Below are 18509 nucleotides of genomic sequence, written 5' to 3'. Positions count from 1 at the left end.
ATACAGTGACAGTTACGAATGACTCGGAAAACACTAAACATTAATAATAATAAAACATTAATGATAAAACACCATTAATCAAGCAGGTGAACCAATGTGAATCGGATATAACCATATAACCATATAACCATATAACAATTACAGCACGGAAACAGGCCATCTCGACCCTTCTAGTCCATGCCGAACACATAATCTCCCCTAGTCCCATATACCTGCGCTCAGACCATAACCCTCCATTCCCTTCCCATCCATATAACTATCCAATTTATTTTTAAATGATAAAAACAAACCTGCCTCCACCACCTTCACTGGAAGCTCATTCCACACAGCTACCACTCTCTGAGTAAAGATAGGCCAAATACGGGCAGGTGGGACATGTTGGGCCGAAGGGCCTGTTTTCATGCTGTATGACACTAACCAGAAGTTCTTGGTTTGTAAACTGGACAGATCGGCAAAACTTAATATTACTTCATGTGAAGATAGACACAAAGTGCTGGAGTAACTCAGCGGGCCAGACAGCGTCTCTGGAGAAAAAAAAATAGGTGACCCGAAACATCACCTATTCTTTCCCTCCAGAGACGCTGTTTGACCGGCTGAGTTACTCCAGCTTTTTGTGTCTATCTTCGGTTTGAACCAGCATCTGCAGTTCCTGCCTACACATGACTTCATGTGAGCCAGGTTAAATCAGTTCAGTGAGTTTCACAACAAGAAATAGATAATTGAATGTGGGAACAGGACTTGCTTAAAATGGAATGTGAACACAATGGCCCCAATATAGAATACAAGAGCCTTACACACCATGTATAAAGGGGAAATGTGAGACGGAAATCAGAAGATGTAATTACTGTAATCGCATCAACTTTGATGCTGACGTCTGGCTGATCTCCTTGTGATCAGCTGAGTCTCGTAGAAGGGATATAAATGAGGAAATTCACCAGGCAATTCAAACCCAAGTCCAGCTATTCTGTTGGGCAAGGGATAGTATAGTTGTATGAGTGTTTAGTTTATTGTCATGTGTACCGAGGTACAGTGAAAAGCTTTTGTTGCGTGCTAACCAGTCAGCGGAAAGACAATACATGATTATAATCGAGCCGTTCACAGTCTGTGTATAACGTGAGGTAGTGCCAGATAGAGTCCAGTAAAGTTCAATTAATGATAGTCCAAGGGTCTCCAATCAGGTAGATGGAAGGTCAGGACCACTCTCTAGTTGTTGGTAGGATGTTTAAGAAGGAACTGCAGGTGCTGGAAAATCGAAGGTAGACAGAAATGCTGGAGAAACTCAGCGGGTGCAGCAGCATCAATGGAGTGAAGGAAATAGGCAACATTTCGGGCACAGTCTGAAGAACGGTTTCGGCCCGAAATGTTGCCTATTTCCTTCGCTCCATTGATGCTGCTGCACCCGCTGAGTTTCTCCGGCATTTTTGTGTATCTTTGTTGATAGGATGGTTCAGTTGCCTTATAACAACTGGGAAGAAACTGTCCCTGAATCTGGAGGTGTGTGCGTTTTCACACTTCTGTACCTCTTGCCTGCCGGGAGAGAGGAGAAGAGGGAGTGACCGGTGTGAGACTGGTCCTTGATGATGCTGCTGGCCCTGCTGAGGCAGCGTGAGGTGTAGATGGAGTCAATGGAAGGGAGGTTGGTTTGTGTGATGGTCTGGGCTGCGTCCACAATTCGCTGCAATTTTACTTGCGGTCTCGGATGGAGCTGTTCCCAAATCAAGCTGTGATGCATCCCGATAAAATGCAGTGTGCGGTGGAGTTTAATGATATTCTATTTACACTACTCTATAATATATAATCTACTCTGTCACCCCCTTCCCCTCCCACAATCTCTCCTGTGGCGTTAAACAATCATTCTGAGCTTGGAACTTAAAAAAATAAATCCTTGCCCTGCTCATACTACCTAAACCTTCCCCTCTGACCATGGACCAATGTCCTCTAGACTTTGACCAAATTAGGGTTCACACAAGTTATAAAAGTAAAATTAGGCCATTCGGCCCATCGAATCCACTCCGCCATTCAATCATGGCTGATCTTGGCCTCCTAATCCCATCTTTCCACCTTCTCCCATAACCCTTGACGCCCGTTCTAATCATGAAATCTGCCAATCTCTGCCTTAAAAATATCCACTGACTTGGTCTCCACAGCCGTCTGTGGCAATGAGTTCCACAGATTAACTACCCTCTGACTAAAGAAGTTCCTCCTCATCTACTTTCTAAAAGAGCACCCTTTAATTCTGAGGCTCTGACCTCTGGTCCTAGACTCTCCCACCAGTGGAAACATCTTCTCCACATCCACTCTATCTATGCCTTTCATGCTTATCGGTTGTGCAGGTCTGTTTAAGAACCTGAGGGTTGTGGGATAGTCGCTGTTCCTGAAGCTGGTGGAGTGGGATTCAGGCCTCTCTACCTCCTGGCTGGTGGTACCAGTGAGAAGAGGGCAGTGCCTGGATGGTTGGTTGGTGATCCTTGTTGATAGAAAAATCTCATTGAAACTTCCTGTGGAAGAAATATTAATATCCTTCCTTATTTAATTTTGATTGGCATTGAACATGGTGTTTTTGGATCTGACAATTGGCAGCTCTCGTTTGACCAGGTGCAGAAGAAGTTTGTGGGAAACGGCAAAGTAAGATTAGACGTATTGCCTCTTGTCTGGGAATGCGTTGAAGGGTGGATGGTGAATGTAAACATGTAATAGTAGAGGAGATAACGAAGCTTGTTTACTCTTCTGTGATGAGTTACAGTAGATCACCCGTACCCCCCGACCGCTTGTGGCATAGAAATGTTACTGTAAATGGGAGGCTTATGATTGACTTGGAGAGGGGATGGTGGCACGGGTCACCTGAACGGGCCACCTGAACGGTGAGATAGAATAATGTCAAGGTGCCCTTGTATTGTGTTTGACGTATTAACCATAGAAACATTGACACATAGAAAATAGGTGCAGGAGGAGGCCATTCGGCCCTTCGAGCCAGCACCGCCATTCAATGAGATCGTGGCTGATCATCCCCATGCTGTTGAATAAGATTAACTGAAGCAAAAAGTATGTTATGACTAATAAAATAATTGGTACCCATTTAGTAGACAGTATATTTTCGTATAGTTGTATCTAATAAAAAAACAAAAGTTGTTTACTGCACAGTATAACTGTCGGCTAATTCTGCTGTGTGAGCTCGGAGAACTGGTGAGCAGTTTTCTGCTGCCATCTCTCCATGATATCATGCAATAAAGTCTCTTGAAGCAAACTTGCGAAGTCTGTAGCTTTTCATTTTTCCTTTTATTTCCCTCTGGATTAATTTCCTTCCACACTTACTGAAAAAGGCCTGGATAGAGTGGATGTGATGTTTCCACTAGTGGGAGAGTCTCGGACCAGAGACCAGAGACCATAGTCTCAGAATAAAAGGACCTACCTTTAGAAAGTAGATGAGGAGGAATTTCTCCAGTCAGTGGGTGGTGAATCTGTGGAATTCATTTCAACCAGATGCCAGAGGAGGTAGTTGAGGCAGGTACAATAACAGCATTTAAAATACAGCTGTACAGGTGCATGGATAGGACAGGTTCAGAGGGATATGGGCCAAATGCATGGATGGGACAGGTTCAGAGGGATATGGGCCAGACGCAGACGGGGGAACCAGTGCAGATGTGGCATGTTGGGCGGCATGGGCAAGTTGGGTCGAAGGGCCTGTTTCCACCCTGTAAGACACGATGACTCTACTTTGAAACTGTGCCCTGTGCTTCTCTGTGTTAACTAGGACTCTGACAGTGCAACACTGCTCTCTGGAGTTTAAGCCCAGATCTGTACTAGTATCCTGAATACTCCAACTCGAAGATTACTCACAACTTTAGGGTGGCACGGTGGCGCAGCGGTAGAGTTGCTGCCTTACAGCGCCAGAGACCCAGGTTCGATCCTGACCACGGGCGCTGTCTGTACGGAGTTTGCATGTTCTCCCCGTGACTGCGTGGGTTTCCTCCGGGTGCTCCGGTTTCCTCCCACACCCCAAAGACGTGCAAGGTTTGTAGGATAATTGGCCCTTGTGTGTAGGGAGTGGATGGGGAAAGTTGCATAACATAGAACTAGTGTGAACGGGTGATCAATGGTCGGCATGGACTCTGTGGGTAGAAGGGCCTGTTTCCGTGCTGTATCTGCTGTAATATGATGAGAGAATGGAGCGGCTGGGCTTGTACACTCTGGAGTTTAGAAGGATGAGAGGGCATCTCATTGAAACATACAAGATTGTTCAGGGCTTGGACACGCTAGAGGCAGGAAACATGTTCCCGATGTTGGGGGAGTCCAGAACCAGGGGCCACACACAGTTTAAGAATAAGGAGTAAAGCCATTTAGAACAGAGACGAGGAAACACTTTTTCTCACAGAGAGTTGTGTGTCTGTGGAATTCTCTGCCTCAGGGGGCAGTGGAGGCCGGTTCTCTTGATACTTTCAAGAGAGAGCTAGATAGGGCTCTTAAAAATAGCGGAGTCAGGGGATATGGGGAGAAGGCAGGAACGGGGTACTGATTGTGGATGATCAGCAATGATCACAGTGAATGGCGGTGCTGGCTCGAAGGGCCGAATGGCCTACTCCTGCACCTGTTGTCTATTGTCTATTGTCTATCTCTGAACTAAAATGAACTAAACTGAATTGAACTGAATATTTGCAGATACCCACTCGCTGTGTCTATCAATAACACTTTACTGCAGTAAGGGTTTGGTCTGATACAGCAAAACAAACTATTATAGGAGTTAGCTCACATTGTCAGAACCCTCTACACCAATGATCTAAAATAAATAGATGTCAAATGAACAAACATGGCACTCTCCAAAAATTTCTATTTGTTGGTAAATTTTAATTGCAACTCAAGAGTCATTGAGTTGAAAGCCAGCGTAAATGAGCTGGCTGGATGGATTGAGAGTCGAATCCGTTGGCCACTAAGTTTGTGCCCTGCGTGATTTAATATGATTGTGTTAAAGGTGTTTTATTTAATTTTCTCTTTGGATTTTTGCGCGTGTCAGCAGGACCTTGTGCGTGCTCCAAAAATAAAGAGGGCCCGAACAGACATTGGTGTGGAAATCTAGAAGCCCGGTTTATTTTTAGTCCATCAATTCCTTTACCCACGTGTGGCTTTAAGTTGATTAGAATGTTTCGGCGAGCTCCTCTCCACTGGACCGGGTCACTGGTTGTCCTTGGCCTCCTTGCCGGAGTGGCCTGCCCCATCCCCATAGCCAGGACTGCGAGAGGGGGTCTGGGCGAGAGATGGGACACGCTCCTCTCCAGATCCTTGCATCCGATCTCTGGGAGGAAACTGGACCTCGGCTGGGACAAGGACTATTTCAGAGGAATCAAGAGAGTGAGGAGGCTATATTGCAACGGCGGCATCGGGTTTCACCTGCAGATCACATCCGATGGGCAAATTTGTGGAGCTCACTCTGAAAACGAGTACAGTAGGTCGCAGGAACCTTCTCTCTGGGGTTTTTTGTTTAACCCCGTGTCTGTTTGCATCTGTCGCGGGCACCGGGCTCTTTACCCGGGAAGAGCTGGGAGATATTGAGTGCAAGACTTTTTTTTTTTAAGGAGGCATTATCTCTTTCTGGGAAATTAATAGAATGTTTAACCAGCCCTGATCTAGATTGGAACCCGCAATCTTTCAGCGAGCAGTGATTTCTCTAAAACGCTGGCAGCAGCAATGCTATTCAATGGTTTAAAAGTCCAGGCTCATGACTGCTGCGGTACAATTGCTTCCTTGTTTGATCATGTTATTGGACGCACCAGCTTCTGAGATCTATAATGTTTGCTTGTGTTTTGTATTGGGGGCTGTGATTGCGTTTGCGTTCCTTTGGGTCATCTGCAGTATGTATTTTCTTTCTGTATTGTAATGTATACGTTTATTTAGCAACTGCCTATTGCTATTCGTTGCAAAATAGACAACAGAGAGATTTGAAGATCTCAAATTCTCATTTAGCGGATTGTTTTAAATTAAATCTGTTATTCTGTTGCCGCACGGATGGGTGACGCGGTGGTGCAGCTGGTGGAGTCGCTGTTCACAGCGCCAGAGACCCAGGTTCGATCCTGACCTCGGGTGCTGTCAAAGTGGTGTTTGCACGTTCTCCCTGCGAATGCATCGGTTTACCATACGATAGAGCTAGATACGATACGATAGGACTTTATTTATCCTAGGAGGGAAATTGGTCTGCCGACAGTTGTACAGTTTGATAGCCACAGGGGAAGAAGGATCTCCAGTGGCGTTCTGTCTGTGCTGCATCTTGGTGGAACCAGTCTGTTGCTGAAGGTGCTCCTCAGGTTGACCAGTGTGTCATGGAGGGGGTGTGAGCTGTGCTGTCCAGGATGCTCCGCAGTTTGAGGAGCATCCTCCCCTCCAAGACCAACCTCCAGTGAATCCAACATTTCAACTTTCCTGTCGGTCAATTGTCTCTCTGTCAATTGGCGTTTGGGTGTAAGGAGTGGCTGCGATAGTAGGATAATGTAGAACGAGCGTGAATGGGCGATCGATGGTCAGCATGGATTCGGTGGGCCGAAGGGCCGTTTTCCTCGCCGTATCTTTTAATCAATCAAAACCCAAAATGGTTAAAAAAAACATTGTGGACAGAAAACATAGAACATAGAAAATAGGTGCAGGAGGAGGCCATTCGGCCCTTCGCGCCAGCACCACCATCTCATTGTGATCATGGCTGATTGATCCCTAATCAATAACCCGTGCTTGCCTTCTCCCCATATCCCTTGATGCCACTAGCCCCTAGAGCTCTATCTATAGAAACATAGAAAATGTTGTATAAGGGATGCTGTATAAATAGGGAGCGGAGGCTAGATTGCCATTTCCCTTCATCTGTGTTGGGAGGGCTGTTCTTACATTCAACGTCAATAATTTTGCACCTGTCATTTTGAAATTATTGATACGGCAGTTTAATCAATAGAGTCCGAGACAATTTAGACAGCTTTGGCTTTCAAGTAAGGATCACTATATCTTGGCTGAAGTGCCAGACTTGCTCAGCTGGTGGTATTCAGGAATCGCAGTTGATGTATCTACCCTGCATTACAAGCCCTGTGTTATTTAAAACATTCTCCCACCCCCAAGCCCTCCATCCACCATGATGAGTGTACGATGAGCGTTTTGTCGACACTGGGCCTGTACTCGCTGGAGTTTAGAAGAATGAGGTGAAAGGCCTGGATAGAATGGAGGTGGAGAGGATGTTTCCACTAGTGGGAGAGTCTAGGACCAGAGGGCACAGCCTCAGGATTAAAGGACGTTCTTTTAGGAAAGAGATGAGGAGAAATTTCTTTAGTCAGAGGGTGGTGAATCTGCGGAAATATTTGCCACAGAATGCTGTGGAGGCCAATATTTTTAAGGCAGAGATAGATAGATTATTGATTAGTACAGGTGTCAGAGGTTATGGGGTGAAGGCAGGAGAATGGGGTTTGGAGGGAGAGACAGATCATCCATGATTGATGGGCCGAATGGCCTAATTCTACTCCTATCACTGATGACTTTTTGACCACCAGTATTGCCCCACCACCCCTCAAGATCATTTAACTGAATCGCTCTACTGGAACTGGAGAGCAGTGCTGAACTACTATCTACCTCATTGGTGACCCTCGGACTATCTTTGATCGGACTTTACTGGCTTTACCCTACACTAAACATTATTCCCTTATCCAGTATCTGTACACTGTGAATGTAATTATGTGTTGTCTTTCCGCTGACTGGTTAGCACGCAACAAAAGCTTTTCACTGTACCTCGGTACACGTGACAATAAACTAAACTGAACTGTATGGTCAAAAATAGTTTACATGTGCCATAACACAGCAGTAAGCAAAGTTACAAGATGCATTTAACAGAAACTTGGATAAGTAGGGACATTTAACAGGTGACACGGTGGTGCAGCGGTAGAGTTGCTGCCTCACAGCGCCAGAGACTCAGGTTCGATCCTGACTACGGGTGCTGTCTGTACGGAGTTTGTACGTTCTCCCTGTGACCGCGTGGGTTTTCTCCGGGTGCTCCGGTTTCCTCCCACGCTCCAAAGACGTACAGGTGTGTAGGTTAATTGGTTTGGTATACTTGTAAAATGCCCCTAGTGTGTGTAGGGTAGTGTTAGTGTGCGGGAATGGCTGGTCGGTGTGGACTCTGTTGACATAAGGGCCTGTTTCCGCGCTGTGTCTCTAAAGTCTAAAGTGAATTGGCTTCAGTAGAAATGGTAAATTATCCCTAATGTGTAGGATAGTGCTAGTGTGCAGGGATCTCTGGCCAGTGCGAGCTCGGTGGGCCGAAGGGCCTCTTTCCATGCTGCATCACTAAACTAAACTAAATACATGGATAGAAAAGGCTTGGAGGGATATTGACCAAACACAGACAATTGGGACAAACTTAGATGGAGCAACTTGGTCAGTATGGACAAGTTGGGCCGAAGGGCCTGTTTCCATGCTGAATGACTCCATGACTCCATGATTTGTGTTGAGGAGGAGAATATTTGCAACAGACTACACTTTAATTTTCAGTCTCAAAGGTTTTCTGAGGTGATCTAAGAATTTGGTATTTATTGCATGTCAACCAGTTTTAATCTAGGGTTTTGCCTTAAGACGTCAGGAATAATTCTGTTCCTACTTTTTCTTTTTGTGTGTGCAATGTTAATCTAACAGACAAATATACCACCGTAGAATGCACAGACAGTAACAAAAAATGCAGAAAATGCATTGTGACATTTATTAAACTCAGCTTCTAGCATTTAACTTGTGAAAACTGAAAATGAATGTCTGGTATTTGTTTATTTACAATCTCCATGGAGAATATATCAGCTTCCAGCCCTAGCAGTAAGAATGCAGAAGATATTTTTAAAAAGCAAATAGTTATACAGTCATATAGCGTGGAAACAGGCCCTTTGGCCCAACTTGCCCACACCGACCAACATGTCCCATCTACACCAGTCCCACCTGCCTGGGTTTCGCCCATATCCCTCTAAACCTATCCTATCCATGTACCTTTTTGAACGTTGCGATAGTCCCTGTCTCAACGACCTCCTCCTGTAGCTCGTTCCATACACCCACCACCCATTGTGTAATTTAAAAAATTACCCCTTGGGTTCCTGTTACATCTTCTCCCCCCATATTAACCTACAAACCCACAGGTTTGTAGGTTAATTGGCTTGGTATAAATGTAAATTGTCCCCAGTGTGTGTCGAATAGTGTTATGCCCCTGTCCCACCTAGGAAGCCTGAACGGAAACCTCTGGAGACTGTGCCCCACCCTAGGTTTCCGTGTGGTTCCCGGAGGTCGCCGGAGGTTTTTGTCAGTCTCCCTACCTGCTTCCACTACCTGCAACCTCCGGCAACCACCTGCAACCTCCGGGAACCGCACGGAAACCTTGAGTGGGGCGCAAAGTCTCCAGAGGTTTCCGTTCAGGTTTCCTAAATGGGACAGGGGCATAACTGTGCGGGGATCGCTGGATGGTGCAGAATTGACGGGCCGAAGGGCCTGTTTCTGCAATGTGTCTCTAAACTAAGCTGGTGGTTGGCTAATAGTTTCTGGAATGGGATTGGGAAAAACCAACACATTGTATAAAGCTGGGATCGCTGGCAGCAATAACTTACTCAATAATTTGAGCCCTCGCTTACTACCAACAAGGGAAGATTTTACTTAGGATAGTGGTGATATTCCTCATTCCAAGCCATTGCCCAAAGACAGAATGAACCCATTGTATGTTCTATTGTTGCTTTAGAGACTGTATAAGATGATATTTGCTCTGGGTACTTTGCAATGTGGTGCAGCAGTAGAGTTGCTGTCTTACAGCTCCAGAGACCCAGGTTCAATCATCACTAGGGGGGCTGTCTGTACGGAGTTTGTACGTTCTCCCTGTGATCACTCAGCCATGATTGAATGCCAAAGTAGACTTGATGGGCTGAATGGCCTAATTCAGCTCCTATAACTTGTGAATGCTGCCTGACCTGCTGAGTTGCTTCAGCTGATTGACACAACATGTTGGAGTAACTCAACGGGACCGACGGCATCTCTGGATAGAAGGAATGGGTGACGTTTTGGGTCGAGACCCTTCTTCAGACTGATCCAGCACTTTGTGTACTCCTTTGGCCTATCTATGTTCTGCTGTGCAGGACTATTAAACAATAGTAAGATTAATTATATGATGTAATGCCTCTAACAGATGAACAAGACAGAGTTAATTAAGTGTAGTGAAAGACACAGGTTGCATCTTTCCAACAGCCTTTTCTGATATCAGGTTTCCTTAGGTGTCAGAATGATATTTTCCCGATGTTTAAATTTCACTTTATTTGTGGCGTGAAATGTTATCGAGAGAGTCGAGAGAGAAAGGGTCGAGGGTGTTTGATTATCAAAACAAGACGCAAAGTGCTGGAGTAACTCAGCGGGTCAAGCATCATCTCTGGAGAAAAGGAATAGGTGACGCTTCTGGTCAAGACTCTTTTTCAGACACTGAGCTATCCCAGTTCCTGTTTGAAAAATTCTTCATTCTGAAGAAGGGTCTCGACCCGAAACGTCACCCGTTCCTTTTCTCCAGAGATGCTGCCTGACCCGCTGAGTTACTCCAGCATTTTGTGTCCATCTTCGGTGTAAACCAGCATCTGCAGTTCCTTCTTACACAATTAGAAACAGCTCAACAGACCTGAAAATGCAATACATACAGATAATATCGAATTTTTTAAAATTGGATAAATTAATAACTCTATGCTTGTTTTTTATTTTAAAGTCCTTAGTGCAACCAACAGCAGTCCATAGAAGTTCACAGTAGTATTGTGTCGTCTTTGGCTGTAGGGAAGAAGCTGTTCCTGAACCTGGAGCTCACGGTTTTCAGGCTCTTGTGCCTTCTTCCTGGTAGCAGGGATGAAATGAAAGGGTGGCCAGGGTGGTGTGGGTCTCTGATTACACTGGCAGCCTTTTCGAGGCAGAGTCTCCTAAAGATCCCAGAATAAACTCTAGTTTTGCTGCAATGGAACAATGTTTAACCCATCAGCAAGTACCTTTAAGCTGGTGTAAGTACCTTCCAGGCGGCACGGTGGCGCAGCGGTAGAGTTACTGCCTTACAGCACCAGAGCACCCGGGTTCGATCCCGACTGTGGGCGCTGTCTGTACAGAGTTTGTACGTTCTCCCCGTGACCGCGTGGGTTTACTCCGGGTGCTCAGGTTTCCTCCCACATTCCAAAGACGTAGGTTTGTAGGTTAATTGGGTTCAGTAAAACAAAATTGTAAATTGCACCTGTTGTGTAGGATAGTGCTAGTGTGCAGGGATCGCTGGGCAGCGTGGACTAAGTGGGCCGAAGGGCCTGTTTCCGTGCTGTATCTCTAAACTAATCTAAACAGTGATTAACTTGAAAAGAAGTGCATGTCTTGCTGTGCAAATTATTATCCACAGCCTGGCGATCTTTCTCACGACGCGGTTTGATAATAGACCAGCCAAGAACCAGCAGAGTTTTGATCAGTAAAAGCTACGAACAGCTGGAAGGGATGTACGTAGACGGCCATTTTAGGAATGTCGTGCACCTGTGTTGCATTAGAGTCTGTCTGTGGAAAGACCCTTCAATGTGTACCATCTCACAGTGTCACCATGCTACTTGTAATCTTTGCTATAATTATGCCTCCTTTTTACATGCCTGCATTTGAATAATACCAGTTCTGGCAAACGCACATCATCTAATTACAGGAGGGGCGGGAGGTGATATTAGTTTTAGTCTTGAGCTTAGAGATACTGAACGGAAATAGACCCTTTGGCCCACTGAGTCCACTCCGACCATCGGATCACACGAGTTCTATGTTAGCACACTCCCGACACACTAGGGACAATTTACAGAGGGCCAATTAACCTACAAACCCGTACGTCTTTGGGGTGTGGGAGGAAACCAGAGCACCCGACCAAACCCCACGTGGTCACAGGTCTGAAGAAGGGTCTCAGGGAGAACGTACAAACTCCGTACAGACAGTACCGTTGGTCAGGATTGAACCCTGGCCTCTGGCACAGTGAGGCAGCAACTCTGCCACTGCACCACCGTGCCCCCCACCTCCACATGGATGGTAATCTGATTGGGATATGTTAGCATGGGATATGCTTTAGAACATTGATCAGTACTACATAAGATAGACACAAAATGCTGGAGTAACTCAGCGGGACAGGCAGCATCTCTGGAGAGAAGGAATGTGTGACGTTTCGGGTCGAGACCCGTCTTCAGACTCTCAGTACTGCATAAGACAGGCCCTTCGGCAGACTATGTCTATGGCAAAAGATGATGCCAAACCCATCTCTTATTTACCTGCACAGTATCCATATCCCTCCATTCTCTGCATATCTATATTCCCATCCAAAAGTCTCTTGAGTGCGAATATTATATCTGCCTCATCCACCACCGCTAGCAGCCCATTCCACGCACCCACCACCCTCTGTATTTATAAAAATAAAAATAATTAAAAACCTGCCTGTACATCTCATTTAAACTTTGCCCCTCTCACCTTAAAGCTTTTGCCTTTAATGTTTGATCTTTTTCCATCCTGGGAAAAATAATATTTTCCACTCCATCCCAATAAGGATACATCGCTCCCATCACATGAACATGAATATATGTTAACGTTTCAGGTCAAAGCAGTGGGAAAGTGGGAAGACAAAGAGGAGACACAAGGAACTGCAGATGCTGGAATCTTCAGCAGAACACAAAGTGCTGGAGGAACTCAGCGGGTCAGGCAGCATCAGTGGCACAGACATTGTGCTGGACCCATAAATGACACACGTTGATGTGATTCACCAGATTGTTGTGAAAATGGTCCAGAAATCAAACACATATATTCATGTTCATGTGATTGGAGCAGAATTAAGCCATTCGGTCCATCTAGTCTACTCCGCCATTCAATCATGGCTGATCTATCTATTCCTTTCAACACCAATCTCCTCCCTTCTACCCGTAACCCCCAACACCCGTATTACTCATGGGTACATGAGATACTGAACCATCGTCTCACAAACTAGAGAGTGATCCTGACCATAGATCCTATAGCGGAGCAAGATAGACCACTCCTGCTAAATGCAATGGGCTGACGTGTATTACGCAACGGAGCGGAACGTGGGCCTTTTTTTCATCCATTTCAGTAACCTGACCCGACCCGACCCGACCTGACCCGCAGTGTAATCAACGTTGCGGGGGAACAGTTTGTGCTAATAAATTATAATTCTGAAAATGGGGAGAAGATTTTTACATGAGAACTTTTATTTTTTCAAGGATGTTTCTGTAACCGGCTTCCGTCTCCGCACTAGTATCTTTGCCCCGCTACGGGGTCTTTGGTGCGGAGACGGAAGCCGGTTACGGAAATGGGGCCGGAAATTACCCATGAATCTGCCCATGACCGTACTATGTCTTTTTCGTCGAGTGACCTATCTTGCTCGCTCTAGGATCTTTGATCCTGACCTAACATCTACATCAATGTGGACCTTCAAGCTATCTTTAATCGGACTTTATTGGACTTTCATCAGTTCATGGGATAGGAGCAGAATTAGGCCAATCGCCCCATCGTCTACTCTACCATTCAATGATGGCTGAGATAACTTTGAGGCGTCCGAGAAGTTTAATGTGAAAATGCTGATTTAAATTGTTAGGAATAATGATTGTGAATGATATTTCTTTTCTCTTCAGGTCTCTTAATGATATCTACAGTTGAGTTGGGAGTGGTTAGTTTATACGGCGTGAAAACGCGTGCCTTCGTGGCGATGAATAGCAAAGGTCGACTGTATGCATCGGTAAGTCAATCAATTCCCTTAACCCTGTGGACGGCTCGATTGTAATCATGTGTTCTCTTTCTGCTGACTGGTTAGCACGCAACAAAAAGCTTTTCACTGGAGCTCAAGCAAATAAACTCAAAGTAGGGAGACACGGTGGTACATCGGTAGAGTTGCTGCCTCCTCACAGCGCCAGAGACCCGGGTTCGATCCCGACAACGGGTGCTGTCTGTACGGAGTTTGCACGTTCTCCCAGTGACCTGCGTGAGTTTTCTATGAGATCTTCGGTTTCCTCCCACACTCCAAAGACGTGCAGGTTTGTAGGTTAATTGGCTAGATGTTAAAAAAAAAATTCTCCCTAGTGGGTGTAGGATGGGGTTAATGTGCGGGGATCGCTGGTCGGCGCGGACTCGACGGGCCGAAGGGCCTGTTTCCGCGCTGTATCTCTAAACTAAAAACTAAACTAAACCTAGCTGTATGAATGTTGAATTCTCTAATTTTAGGTAACTTCTACAAACTCCCCCCCAACCCCCCTCCCCTCCCTCCCCTCCCCTCCCTCCCTCCCTCGTTGCCCCCCTGCCTCCACTAAAAGTCATTTAACCAGTTCCACAGTTCGCAATGACGTATCACATCCCTAGCCAGCAATTGGCCTGTCATGGAACCTCCCTGCCTGAGGTCATCTGTTATAAGCTCTGCACAGACAACGCCTGTAGTCGGGATCAAACCTGGGTCTCTGGCGCTGTGGGGCAGCAACTCTACCGCTGCGCCACCGTGCCGCCACTTATGAGCATCGGTGGAAGGGGAGAAATGAGGGTTATGGCCTGAGTGCAGGTAGATGGGACTAGGTGAGAATAAGTGTTCGGCACGGACTAGAAGGGCCTGTTTCCGTGCTGTAATTGTTATATGGTTATATTATATGGAGGGGGCAAAGCCTTTGATACACACATGATCGCCCAACTGTAAAATCTCTGCAAAATTACTTGTCTTTCAGAAGGACTTCAGCAGTGAATGCGAATTTAAAGAAAGACTCTTGCCGAACCGCTACAACGTGTACGAATCGAAGAGTTACCCGGGGATGTACATAGCGTTGAGTAAACACGGACGACCCAAGAGAGGAAGCAAAGTTTCACCCACATTGAGAGTCACGCATTTTTTACCTAGATTATAAAAAAAATATTTTTTTTCACAAGACAAAATCTTCATGGAAATAGCATTGCGGAAGAGTATATATGTACAGGACATTTCTCGTCTAACGTTAACTTATTAACTGATATGGAAACAGCATTACCTGTAAATAGGTACTACTTTTTATAGTTATTATGACATTAATGCTGCTTTTTAAAGTAAGTGTGACTCTGGGCATGCGTGAAGGATACTTTCCATTGTGGTCAGATTGTGTTCTCAGCGAGACCGGAATACTCTTTAGTTAAAAGGCCAGTTACCAGTTGCAGTAGGATCTGTTTCCTAAATTCTGCAAAATGTCGGTGGCACGGTGGTGCAGCGGTAGAGTTGCTGCCTCACAGCGCCAGAGACCCGGGTTTCATCCTGACCACAGGTGCTGTCGGCACGGAGTTTGCACGTTCTCCCCGTGACCGCGTGGGTTTTCGCCGGGTGCTCTGGTTTCCTCCCACATCCCAAAGACAGGCGGGTTTGTAGGTTAATTGGCTTCTGTAAATTGTCCCCAGTGTGTGTAGGATAGAGCTAGTGTACGGGTGATCGGTGGTTGGCGAGGACCCGGTGGGTAGAGGAGCCTGTTTCCACGATCTAAACAAAACTAAACCAAAGCAGACTGGACCACTCTGGGCTAGACTACTCCAGTCTAGGCTAGACTACTCCCATCTGGACTAGACAAAACAGACACTATCTGAAAACAATGGTGAATGAGTTTGTAGATTAGCGATCACTTTAGTGGAGATGTGACACATGCATTTGGGTACTTACTGTCCAAACAATGAACTGCTGCTACTGGGAATATCCCCGACTTCCTCCAGCCATCGTGAAGTGCCAACGCTCGCTCCGCAGAGCAGGAGGAAACCCTGAGCTATTCACAGCACACGGGTCCAGGAAACATTCAAAGATGGAAAAGGGGGAAATATATTTGACGATTAGTGCCGGGGAAGGTTAGATGACATTCTTGTGTTTTAGAAATTCATTTTCAAGGTTTAAAAAAAATGTTGATTGATTTTTATATTATATGCACATATATAAATATTGACTTTGATGTGGTGGTGATGATTTAACAGCTCCAGTGCTGGTTTACTGTGACTTGCTGCCTTGTACTGAAACCAGTAGACTGATAGAAAAATCTCAAAGGAATAAGAAACCAAGTGGATAATTTTGTCTGTGATAGTGTGGGATTATGTTCAGGAAGTCTTTTAAGGTTTATCTAGAAATAGAAATATGTTTTTAGTTGTTTTGGATATAATAGGATTTATTTTAGTCAGAGGGAGGTGAATCTGTGGAATTCATTGCCACAGAAGGCTGTGGAGGCCAAGTCTTTGGATATTTTTAAGGTGCAGATTGACGGATTCTTGATCAGTACGGGTGTCAGGGGTTGTGGGGAGAAGGCAGGAGGACGGGGTTTGAGTGGGAGAGATAGATCAGCCAGGAATGAATGGCGGAGTAGACTTGATGGGTCAAATGGCCGAATGATGTTCCTATAACGTATGAAGCAATGGATTAGAAACACACTGACTGTGTTTGTTGTTGGTGATTAGTATTTCTCAGCCGAGAGTTATAGTGAATTACAAAGGAAGGCTGCATAATAACTTCCAGAAAGAACTTCCAGATATTTGCTTGAAAAAAAGGGGGGGGGGGATTTCCAAACTAATTGGGGGTGAATAGCAGTGTAAGAGTGAACAATGGGGAAATCTTGAAAAGAGTGGGCACAGTCGTAAGAGATCAAATGGCCTCCTTCAGTTCCGTGTGATGTTTAAGAGCTGCTTTTCTTAATTCTTTGTTCAATGGTTCGTTGTTATCACATGTACAGTGAAGTGTTTCAGAAAGAACTGCAGATGCTGGAAAAATTGAAGGTAGACAAAAATGCTGGAGAAACTCAGCGGGCGAGGCAGCATCTATGGAGCGAAGGAATAGGTGACGTTTCGGGTCGAGACCCTTCCGGGTCTCGACCCGAAACGTCACCTATTCCTTCGCTCCATAGATGCTGCCTCACCCTTAAGGGTCTTGACCTGAAACGTCACCTATTCCTTCGCTCCATAGATGCTGCCTCACCCTTAAGGGTCTCGACCCGAAACGTCACCTATTCCTTCGCTCCATAGATGCTGCCTCGCCCGCTGAGTTTCTCCAGCATTTCTGTCTACATGTACAGTGAAAATCTTTTTGTTGCGTACTGTTCAGTAAATTATCACCGTACACCAGTTCAGTCCCAGATTTAGTATGGAGTGTATAGAAACGATGATATATAAGGTTACATGAACAATTTTACTATACATAGTAGACGTGGGCATAGAGGTTTCCAGTAAAACTCATGTGTAAGAAAGAACTGCAGATGTTGGTTTAAATCGAAGGTAGACACAAAATGCTGGAGTAACTCAGCGGGTGAGGCAGCGTCTCTGGAGCGAAGGAATGGGCGATGTTTCGGGTCGAGACACTTCTTCAGACTGATGTCATGGGTGGGGGCGGGACAAGGATCCAGTAAAACTCACTTGCTGCGATTATTAAAGCCCTGTCCCACTGTACGAGTTCATTCAAGAGTTCTCCCCGAGTTTGCCCTGATTCGAACTCAGAGATTTGTGGTCATGGCCGCTCGTAAGTACTCGGGGCTCTCGTGGACATTTTTCAACATGTTGAAAAATCTTCACCAGTGTTCCCGAGCTTACCTGCCGTTAGCGAGTCTTCCCGAGTACCTGCCGTTAGCGTTACGAGCCGCTAAGAGACGTCCCCGAGCTCCGACGTACCCGCTACGTTCATTCTACGGGCTTACCACGAGTTTGATTTTTTTTTTTAAACTCGGGAGAGCTCTCGGAATGAACTCGTACAGTGGGACAGGGCCATTAAAGTAACTTAAAAGCCTTAACCGTTTTTTAGAAATATTCCTTCGTGACGAACTGGTTATAACGTAAATATTGGAGACAAAAATACACTTTGATCTCTGTTCGTTTACACTGTATGTTTTAATTTTATTCCAAAATCCCTTTCGTTTTTATTCCAACTAAAAGCCATGAACTGGGCAATTGGAACAAATGGATTCAGATATTGTAAATTTTCAGTTCTTGCTAAATTTGATTGAAAAAGACAGAAGCGATGAATCAAAACTTGTTTTAGAGACAATTCTTATTTTCATGTGAATTTGATATATTTTGGGAATCGCAGCAATTGTTCATATATAAGGGTTGACGTTTATTAATATAGTATTGCCATATATTACTTAAATACTATACACATAATAATTACAATTGCCTTTTTGGGATATAGTGCTGTTTATCAACAAAAATATCATGAACCAAATTGCTAGAATCTTTACTGCAATATAAATGTGGTTGAAACTTGTGTCATCATCTCTGCACTATTTTCAAGAACATTGCTTGTAAAAGTATATCCTTTACAATGGTGCTTCTGTTTTTAAATAAGTCTTTTAATTTTCTCACTCCTCTGGTACTTTTACGACTATTCTTGGAGTAGATTGTTGGTGCTGAGTGTAATAATGAACTGGATTTTTCTTGAGTATAACAGAGAGAAGGGCGATTTATCGGCAACAAAATTATCACAAGGTCATAAGGTTGCAAGGGATAGGAGTAGAATTAGGCCATTCGGCCCATCT

The 18509-nt window shown here is 45.1% G+C and overlaps 1 protein-coding gene across 1 annotated transcript; it reads left to right on the top strand.

The window, feature by feature from the left end:
• The first annotated feature begins 4344 nt into the window (after window positions 1-4344).
• Window positions 4345-16799, top strand: LOC129708900 (fibroblast growth factor 4B-like). The gene is made up of 3 exons (XM_055654952.1): window positions 4345-5437; window positions 13647-13750; window positions 14721-16799. The coding sequence occupies exons 1-3, from the start codon at window positions 5134-5136 to the stop codon at window positions 14895-14897; spliced, it is 585 nt and encodes a 194-aa protein (XP_055510927.1). The 5' UTR covers window positions 4345-5133; the 3' UTR covers window positions 14898-16799.
• The last annotated feature ends 1710 nt before the right edge of the window (window positions 16800-18509 follow it).

The sequence above is a fragment of the Leucoraja erinacea genome, chromosome 24, assembly GCF_028641065.1.
Source record: "Leucoraja erinacea ecotype New England chromosome 24, Leri_hhj_1, whole genome shotgun sequence".
Classification (NCBI taxonomy): domain Eukaryota; kingdom Metazoa; phylum Chordata; class Chondrichthyes; order Rajiformes; family Rajidae; genus Leucoraja; species Leucoraja erinaceus.
Note: the sequence above shows the minus strand (reverse complement) of the source record. Positions and strands in the feature narration are given on the sequence as shown.

What these genes read in the sequence shown, in the direction of transcription:
- LOC129708900 (XM_055654952.1), top strand. Translation starts at nt 5,134, where the DNA reads ATGTTTCGGCGAGCTCCTCTCCACTGGACCGGGTCACTGGTTGTCCTT. An exon ending in TCACTCTGAAAACGAGTACA is followed by an intron (nt 5,438 to 13,646) that starts GTAGGTCGCAGG and finishes TTTTCTCTTCAG; the next exon opens with GTCTCTTAATGATATCTACA. An exon ending in AAGGTCGACTGTATGCATCG is followed by an intron (nt 13,751 to 14,720) that starts GTAAGTCAATCA and finishes CTTGTCTTTCAG; the next exon opens with AAGGACTTCAGCAGTGAATG.